Genomic DNA, 10,653 nt, shown 5'->3' on the forward strand with positions numbered 1-10,653 from the left:
TTTTGACATAATTATATATTAACATATTTCGTTTTTTACACAAAATGTCTTCTTTCAAGAGTTATTTAATAGGCTACTAATAAAAGGATACATGTATACTTACGGAAATGATTGTACAGTAAAATCAAAAAAGGAGTGCACATGTTAAAAATGTAAACAAAAACTGCCATTGTGTTATAATATAAATTTTATTTGCAGGACACACGCAAAAAGCCATACAATATCATCAGCTTTACATTACTACGCAGACTCACATCCAGAAATTGGTTTCTCTCTAAAATAAAAATAAATCCTCAACAAGAGTTGGACAAATATATATAAAAAAAGAGACATTAATTAAGAGTTTTAAAACATACACACATACTGTACTGCAGTAGTTTTAACAAGGACGGGCATATCATTCTGCCACAGAAAGGCAGGATTATTGGGAGTGTAAATGGGATTGATGGGTGAAATGGAAATGATTAATTTAGCATGTACAGATTTTTTCATTTTAATCTACACTGTGCAACTGAATTAGGGTGGGAAAACTCTGAGAAAGGATTACATACATACAGTAAATCATTTAAATGTAGGCCGACACCACATCTGTGAGGCTTAGTAGTGTATTCTGTGATACAGTAGCTAAAATAAATGGTGAAATTAAGTAGACATAAATCACAGCTATTAATGGAATAAAGCTTGATCTTTAAAGAGATAGAAATAAACATCCTTAATTTTAGACCTCTTATCCTTGAAAGCGGGTCTTTTTTCATACATTTTCTCCACTCTGAGGACCAAGCAGTCTTTCATTTGTCAGTAAAAGTTCTAAAATCGCTATCATTAGATTCTTATTTCCAGTGGCTTGAAATGTACCGTGTTGGAGTGACAATCTGAACACTTCTGTTGACAATCTGAATGCCTCTGATGACAATCGGAACGCCTCTGATGACAATCTGAACGGCTCTGATGACAATCGGAACGCCTCTGATGACACTGTGTTTATATATATTACATTCTCCCAGAACAGATAACAGTGTGTTGTAGTTAACACACACATGTACATCTTACGGTGATATGCTTCAAGTTTCAATACACACTGATGCAGCCGTGTTCACAAATTATAAAAGTAAGTTCTGTATTTCTATATTTAAATTAATCATTGAGCCAGATAACAGTGTTAGTCGTGTGTTAACAAATCGATATACACATATGGTTTGTTGAAGAAGCTATAAGAAATTAGCTTATGAAATAATAAATTGTTGTTATCTGGTTAAATGGCTAATCACACCATATCTATTATGTGACCCATTTTACATGTAAAACATTTTTTTACATTTCTAGTCTTTTTACAGCACATTACCAACGATAAGTTCAAGTATCAGACGCTGTGTAAATATGACCTCATTATGAACAATAACTTTCCGTTTTCAGCGTGTGTTTTAAGCTCCATCTGTCAAATTATCAGATATATCTGGCTGGATAAAACTGCCCAATTATCAACATGATTTGTACCTGAACGGATCTGAAATCAGTCGTTGCAGTCCTACACATTTGACAGAGCAGGCGCTAGGATCACTTGGATTGAATTGGGTCATTTCTTTTATGTGAAATATTGTTTTAGTCTAATTCCAATGCACTTTTAAATTGTGTAAAATGCACGTATTCTGTTGAATTTTGACCTATTTTGTGACATTGAAAGCGTCTTCCAAAACAAATAATATATTTATCAAAGTGCTCTTGCATCAGTGTCCCCTCCCTCCTGAAAACCAACCCCTCCAAACTACATGTTGCGCAGTAAAGATCTTAATATGAAACACTATTCTCGGTGCTTATTACAGTGCGACACAATACCTGTGAAATAAAACCAGAAACGCAAAGTGTCTGGAGAAGAGAAAGGTTGGCTTTGCCCACATTTTTTTTGGTAATCAGATCACTGAGAACGCATTCATTGCTGCCTCAGTGAAATTGCTTTCTTTCCAATACATCACATCCTTTCCTCACGACGACTTCTACTCCATTTTGGATCGCTCCAACTTGGTTTTCAGAATCTCCTGGAGAAAGATAACACACGTTAGTACTCAGAGTGATGTGATTGTGGAATGAAAGCACAGTAAAGGCCATTACTGGAGTTTAATGTTATAATGAGATTGGGATCATGGGATATGCTCGGGGGAAATACAAAGAGTCTTTACCTCTTCCTCATCCAGCATTACAGGGAGAGCTCTGTATGGAGAGGGGAGCAGAGAGGGAGGAAGTGAATGCACTCATACAGTCTGCATTTTAATCAGAGTCAGATTAAAATAATGCATTTATTTTATATAGGCGCCTTTCAAGGCTCTCAAGGTCGCCGTACAAACACATAAAAAACAAGATATACATAACACCAGCATAAGAGACATAAACAAGACAATGCAGTATATAAATCAATCAAATAATCAAATAAATAAAACAGAGGATGTGGGATGGATAATGATCAGGGTGGATATGCGAGTGTGAAGAGATGTTTTTTGAAAATGGGGAGAGAGTCAGTGTTGCGGATGTCAGGTGGGAGAGAGGTCAAGAGGCGGGGTGCAGAGCGGCTGAAGGCTCTAGACCCCATGGTGGTTAGGGGGGGTGCAGAGCGGCTGAAGGCTCTAGACCCCATGGTGGTTAGGGGGGGTGCAGAGCGGCTGAAGGCTCTAGACACCATGGTGGTTAGGTGGGGTGCAGAGCGGCTGAAGGCTCTAAACCCCATGGTGGTTAGGTGGGGTGCAGAGCGGCTGAAGGCTCTAGACCCCATGGTGGTTAGGTGGGGTGCAGAGCAGCTGAAGGCTCTAGACCCCATGGTGGTTAGGTGGCGTGCAGAGCGGCTGAAGGCTCTAGACCCCATGGTGGTTAGGCGGGGTGCAGAGCGGCTGAAAGCTCTAGACCCCATGGTGGTTAGGGGGGGTGCAGAGCGGCTGAAGGCTCTAGACCCCATGGTGGTTAGGCGGGGTGCAGAGTGGCTGAAGGCTCTAGACCCCATGGTGGTTAGGCGGGGTGCAGAGCGGCTGAAGGCTCTAGACCCCATGGTGGTTAGGCGGGGTGCAGAGCGACTGAAGGCTCTAGACCCCATGGTGGTTAGGCGGGGTGCAGAGCGGCTGAAGGCTCTAGACCCCATGGTGGTTAAACGGAAGGGCGGTGTAATGAGGTGGAGGGAAGCAGAAGACCTGAGAGATGGTCTTCTGCTGGGATGGGTGTGTTGATGTGCAGGAGTGATGTGGTTAATGGAGGGGGTTCTGGCGGTGATGCGGGCGGCAGAGTTCTGGACCAGTTATTTATCTCGGGGGGGATTGGGTTTGACAGTTGTTCATTTTGAGAATACAATTTTTTTTAAAAGGTACAAAAAAAATAAAAAATAGAAGGGTTCTGTGTCTCGTTTATACATGAATTACAAATAAACATTAGACGTTACGTTTAAATATCCAATAAAACCTCAAATAAAATAGAATAAAGATATTTATCTAACATACGGTCAATCTAAATGTCCTGTAGAAAGAAAGGGAGAATATAGATAGAGGTATAAATAAAATGTCCAATAAAAGATCAAATAAATACAATATTTTGGATTAAAAAATGTGAAGATTCAGTAACACATCAATATATTTTTTTTATCTACATTTAATTGATTTAGCTAACTTATTATTAACTTATGGAGGCAATATACCTCTAGTCTGTATGTGGCCCTCATTGAAAAAAGTGTGTGACTTAGATAAACTGAACGTGACTCATTAAGGATTTCATTTTTTATCCGATACCTTATTCTCTCAAAATCCAGCTGGCATAATATATTCATTTCCTTGACTCAATATTTTAAAATGTTAAATTGACAATACTTACACATCAATGACAGATGTAGGAATGTTTTCCTCGACCCATTTTAGGTCTTCATCCTGTTAAGAATTAAGAAACATAACATTATTAAACTATAGATGGAGAGATAACATAACAGAAAATAAGCTATACATTAAAAAGTGTGTAAAAAAACATTAATTCAAAACACAAACAAACGACAAAAACAATCAAACATTTCACAGGAGCTGAGCAAACACATTATTATATAACACAGTGTTAGTTTAGAGTGTAAATCAAATAATTAACATGCGGACAGATGATATTAAACCCACCTCTTTACTCAATAGTTTCTGGGAGCCATTAGAGTCCGGCTTGGAGCCCCTCATCTTCATCCCCTCTAAGAAAAGAAAGGAAAAGCCAATTCAAATCAGTGGTAATTTTGGCAGCTATTTTAGTTTTACTCTTAAGCTGCAGCCACACGAGAAGGTAACGGTCGTATCCGCTACAGTTCTCTATCACAGGGGTTCCCAAAGTGGGGGTCGCGAGATGATTACAAAAGAAAAAAGAAAAAGAAAAAATGATTTAAAAAAATCTATAAAAAAAAATTATAATTTTTTTTTTTTTATTAGGGGCGGACTAGCCATTTGTATAATTTCTCCACAACGAGGCTCCCCCTTTGACAATCCACTAGCGCAGTGTTTTTCTGAAACTGAAATTAATTCACTAGCACCCCAGATAGATACCCACATACATTAACATAACAAGGTTACTCAAATGTCCTTTCATGTATTACCTGATTATACCAGAAACAATCCGCTTTCCACATGGCTTCAGAAGCACTGAGTTACACAATCTAATAACCTCAGGCGACATTTACAAGATGATCTTCTACAGCAGACGTGGATTATTTGCAGATCAGTGGGTTTGTCACAGAGTATAAAAATGCATCAAAGCCGTGCAGTGTCACAAATCTACTGGAAAACATGGCTGGCACGCTCACAGAGCTCCATCAGAACTGAACAGAAAAACACTTTATAATTCTCAAATATTGAGCATTTCAACAACATCGAAAAGAGTGTGACTTTCCACATTAAGCGTGTTGGTGTGGCGAACCTCCCTGCAGCCTTTATGACACAATTATCAACACTACACTGATTAAGCACTGAGTTATAGACCAAGAAGCATTTACCTAACAAAACATGGCTTTTTGCTAATTAAACTTGATGAAAGCTATATTTAAATACCAGGGTATCTGCAGGAATCCTGAAGTCAGATGTAATCCCTTTTAAGACCTTCTTTAAGACCCTTTCCATACATCTTAAGAACTCATCGCCACTTTGAGTTTTAACCGGTTACCATGGCGACACACTTTACCTCACATTTACTATATACGGTATTGATTGTCCTTCCTCCTTATCTTCCAACCATTTGGACGCAGACTTGCATTTCCCCATAACAATGTTGCTTAGCAACCGGCGTAAACGGACCTTTGCGCGCTATCAAGCAGTGAGCGCTCGATGTCCTGTTCAGATGACGTCAAATCCAACGGGATGCCATTAATAAAGTACACAGAATCACACTACACACCTACGCCATGATTACATTCAGGCAGACTGTAGAATACAACCTCTTTGGACAATTCATATACTTATTGAAAACAAGATACAAAATGTAATACCTTGGAAAACGCCCTTTAATACTTTTTAATAGCCTTCATTTTTGCTAAATTGATTTATCAACTTTTAATACTTTAAGACCCCGCGGACACCCTGTTATACAGATCTTAGCTTTACTGAAGCTAGCTTTCACTGCACATTCTAGCTCAGTGATGTTCATCAGTACACATCCTTTTTCTCTGATGCATGAACATCTTGGGAGTAGTTGTAGTGGCAGGATTCAAATTGGGACAATATATACAGTATATATATATATATATATATATATATATATATATATATATATATATATATATATATATATATATTAGGGATGTAACGATATATCGAATATTGCGATAAATAAATGTCTCGATACCGTCGTGACTGACAAAATCTAACGCGATAAAAAAAAAAAAAAGTTAAACCTTTATTTAACCATTTGGTCCCAATGAGATCAGCGATCTCTTTTTTAAGGGAGACCTGTCCAACATGGCAGCAAGTAGGTTACAACATGAACATGAAACAACAGATAACACAAAAGGACATGGTATGCACAGGGCTACATGTACATACCTAGAGACAATGACAAGTACCAACAGTATGTTTATATCTCGCCCTGTCAATAAGCCTCACCTTCTTGGCAACAACTGTATTGTTTTTGAAGTGGTGGAGAGACAATGCACAGATTTATTCTATTGCAGGGTCTGGGTATTATATTTTTGACACTTTAAAATACTACAATCCTGCTCAACTGCTGTACAAATCAGATGTATTATTTAATAAAGAACACTTTTTCAAGTAAAAAAGAAAAGAAAAAAGAAATTCACTTAATTTCTTTCCCCTTTATTTTTCATTATCGCGATAAATATCGTACCGTGAGTTTTTGGTATCGTTACATCCCTAATATATATAGTGACCATGTCTGGAAAATCATACATTTAGACCACGTAAATGTTGGAACCGGGGAAAAACACATAATACGAAGTCGAAAATCTAAGACAATATCTAGCCTCATATCCCAATATTTATAAAATGTAGATATATCTTACCAAAAGCATCATTCAGCATGGGCTCCTTGGCCTCTTCCTCATCGTCATCTTCATCAATCAGAGGAGAATGAGAGAACCTGAGAGCAAACAGAAACAAAATGACATGAAATACAGTGTGTGAGGCTTGCCGTCTGTCGCTGTCAACCTGGTTTGTGTTTATACTGATACTGTCAACTCTCTACTGGTGTATGATCGCGAAACTGGATATTCGTTTATTCTCTTGTGTTTTGACATCATGTATGAGAGATTTCAGTCTGTGGCGTTAAGTACGGTTGTATTGTTGTATGTCCCATCTGTTTGGTCGAAATGTATTTATGCTGATTTTTATATATTTATTGATATACAGCACTTTGGTCAACTCTGTGGTTTTTAAATGTGCAATATAAATAAAGTTGGATTGGAAATACAACTAGTGACATGAAAGTTGTTTTGCTCCAGCTCCAATTCTACTCCTTGGCTTCTTCCTAATTTCTTTAATATGTTTCCGTACTTTAATAGAAAAATATTAAAGAGGTGCTTCTTATTTAAATAACCAAGGATGTGTGCAGATTTGATTTTACTTTAATAATATGTCCTTTCCTCTTTAATGAATATGTCCGTGGCGTCTACCCATTGTTTTTGGCCTTTTATCTGCATCTTTCCCTTTGATGTAATAATGTACATGTTTCCACTGTGTGATGATGTGTGACCTCTGACCTCTGGCTGTTAGCAGAGGGCCGCAGCAGCACCATGATCACCATCAGGATGGTGGAGAACAGCAGGCGCCAGAAAGCATCGTCCACCCACAAGTCCCTCCATCCCTGTGGGGAAGAACAGAAAAGACTTGATGATGATGGTTATGATGATGATGATGATATCAGGTCGAAAGGCGAGCTCACTTTTTAATCTGTGTATAAACAAGACATAGGAACTGCATGCTGGGAACTGTTGTAGTACATTGATCATTAATGCGGCTTTCACACCAGCGCTTTTCCCTTTCTAGCTCCGAGCTAGAGCTTTTCTGGTTCAGCTCCGGTTTCCCTTTTCTGCTCCCCGCTTTGTTCACACCACTCAGAGCCGGGATGGTGCTGCCGCTGCTGCGTCATGACGTCACCGTTTACATCGCTGATTTGCTCCCCAACGGCGCTCACAACAACAACAACAACAACAACGGGGGACTGCGTCGGGTCGATGATCGTGTTGCTTTTAATCACACGAAGTCAGATTAAATAAAATAACAACTTCTCCAACTTTATACTTTTCAACCTGTGCAGCCCATGTATGGATTCCATCCGATAGCTGCTATAATACAAAACAAAACGTCTGCCTCTCTCCATAATGATCAATGACAGTGAAGCGGATGGTCAAAGTAAGGTGCAAATAAACAGAATCACACGAAGCCTGGTTAGTGTTGCCTGACTTTATAAAGTGTGTTTTTTTTTATAAGTGTGTGGTTGCCTTCTAGTCACTTTGCTCAGCACTACTGCTTGTAGGCAGGCATGACGAGACTCTTCAGTCGACCCATGTTCAGGGGAGGTGGGTTTAGTTTCCTGCACGCCTCAACGTAAGCGACGCCGCCTCTTAGCTCCGAAGCTCTTGCTTCTATTTTTTGGAGCTGGAAGTGAACCGGATTCCGGAGCTAAGAGGCGGCGCCACTGCGGGTGTGAACAGGAAAAACCGGTACTTTTCAGGCTCCAAGAAAACGCGTTGGTTTGAAAGGGGCATGAGACTCATTTAATTACACACAATTATTCTTGGGTTTTTCCCACAGTTTCAGTTTGATGTAAGCTACAGCTATCGCTCCCAAGCTTCTTCCACCTTCAACACACAGACTGGCTTCCTTTTGTTCTCATTCAACAGACATCACTTAACCCCTGTCTAGCCTCCATTATTCAATACCCTGTGATGTAGAATTTGATTGGCTGTTCACCTTCCCACCTTTGGCCCTCTCCTCTGTATAAATGACACTGTGTAACTTGGTCAGATTTCCTTACCACATCAGTGGAACGAGTTATTTGTCCTTACAAGTTGGAAATATTGATTCTGTTAAATGCTATGTCTCTCTATTAAATAACACAACTTTGGTCTTTAGCTTGTATATTCGTTCTTTTCTTGCTAGAAGGTGATTAAGTTTGGAATTTCCACCACAGGAACAAAATACAGTAATGGATGAATGACGGAGAACACACTGACCCTCTGGCAGTCCACCAGCTTGAACACTTTGGTGGTCCAGATGATGAAGATAATGGAAGCTGTGGACACAGAAACATCGGGATCAGTTTGAAGTGTGTGAACAATACGTGTCATATTAACTAAAGATGAGGCAATGCATTTACATATTTTGCATAAATGAGGAGCATAAATTGACCAGAAGAGAAACGTTGTATTACATTTCACTGGGATACAGAATCAGAAATACATTCATAAAAACGGGGGGAAATTGGTTTTCCTGACAGTTGTTTTATTTTAGAATGAATAAAATGTAATATATTATATAAGCCTGGGTCAGTGAGTAACAAAACCAATGCCACCTCTTAAGCTTTAATAATGGCTTGATTGAAAGTCAAATTATATACTGTATGAGATGCAGTGGCGAGCCGTGACTTTTATACCTGGGCCCTCTGATATATCCATGCACCAGGATCCTCATTTTAAAGGAGCCATTTTATATTATTTTGGAGTGTCACACAGTCCAGTTCCTTTTTGTTTTAATAAGCCTTTATAATCCTTCCATTATTAATCCCAGTTTCCTTCTATTACCTCCACCAATGGTGTCCATCTTTCGTTAAAAGTTTCCCTCCGTAATCGTCAGTGGGGATTTTTTACTGGGTGGACGCTATTTGAATTAGGTCATCCCAAACATGCCACAAACTAACTAAACAAATTGTGAACAAAACTAACATTGCTTTTTATTTAAATTAAATACATAATATTTCACATCAACAGAAACAACATTGTTTTATCAAATCGTATTAAATAATCTGATGGCAGAACTGTAAACAGAATAGCTGAAACTTTAACAAAATAAATAAATCATTAACCCATGTTTGTAGAATTGAGTTAACTCCGTGTGTTGCTGCTAGCATACACAATACTAAAAATAATCATAGACGCATTTTGTAGTCTTTTTGCGTATTAGAAACGGAATTGGCGACACTATAATGCAATATAATGTTTGTGTAGCAATAATACATGACATATCTTTTACATGTCTCCAGTACCGATAAAAAGACCGCTAACGTCGGAGCTTAACGTTACCACGGTCTTTAATAATTCAGCCCCGGGGCTCGTTTAATACCGGGGCTCGGTAGCCATCCCTAATAACAAGTAATGTAATGCAAAAAGCAGACGGCGCTGCGCTCAACACACACACAGACTCCAAACCATGGACACACCGGCACATACGTTACATAAACTATTTATAGGCCTCAGTTGCATAAATGCTTGAGCTGCAGTATTGCTGGTGGTGTCACCCTGGGGTCACGAGCGTGAGGACGAATCATCATTTTTTTAAGGAAATTGTTTTTTATTTGTTATTGTAATTACTGTGAAAGTTATTATGTTTTCGTCATTATTACAACAAATACACACTTGCAATGATTTTATATTTATTAGACTATAAAAAAAATCATGCTTCAAATAAGTGGTAATCGTAGCATATATGTCATTTTTATGAAGCAGCCATTTCTGATCTAAAACTCGGCTCTACTCGATGAAATCCATCCTATAGCTGAGTGTACTCACCGACCACAGAGAAGATGAGCGTGTTGGTGAAGTGTTTGTAGAGAGCCAGCTTCACGACGTTTCTGCGCAGCTGCAGGAGGCGAATGGTCTGAGACAGGCTGATGAAAATGTGGAGGCAAATTAAGGAGAACATACTCTATATACATTTGAGTAACAACAATGAAAGGTTTATATCAGCAACTGTTTTGATAAAGCAACTCCTTCAGAAGGCAAGTTAGGTAAAGGATATCCACCACATGACGCAGGAGTCAATAAGGGAGAGGCCGAGGTTCGCCACCAGAGCCACCGTCCCGTAGAAACCCTGAAACACAAGACAAGATATAAAGAATGAGTCAATCTTAAAGGAAGACACATGAGAAAAGCTTGCGTGCAAATACATTTTGAGTCAATTTTAATTCAACATTTCAGAATCAAATTTTCAGAAAAAT

At 38.8% G+C, this 10,653-nt stretch overlaps 1 protein-coding gene across 1 annotated transcript; it reads right to left on the minus strand.

The window, feature by feature from the left end:
* Positions 1-169: 169 nt before the first annotated feature.
* On the minus strand, positions 170-10,526 carry LOC307027413 (transmembrane protein 87A-like; the record flags this gene model as incomplete). The annotated part of the gene is made up of 9 exons (XM_079695652.1): positions 170-2,033; positions 2,175-2,205; positions 3,841-3,893; positions 4,128-4,192; positions 6,503-6,579; positions 7,199-7,302; positions 8,675-8,733; positions 10,226-10,332; positions 10,453-10,526. Coding segments are annotated over 9 exons (612 nt in total), but the record flags the coding sequence as incomplete, so codon positions are not given.
* Positions 10,527-10,653: the final 127 nt, after the last annotated feature.

This window comes from Notothenia rossii (genome assembly GCF_949606895.1).
Source record: "Notothenia rossii genome assembly, contig: scaffold_427, whole genome shotgun sequence".
NCBI lineage: Eukaryota > Metazoa > Chordata > Actinopteri > Perciformes > Nototheniidae > Notothenia > Notothenia rossii.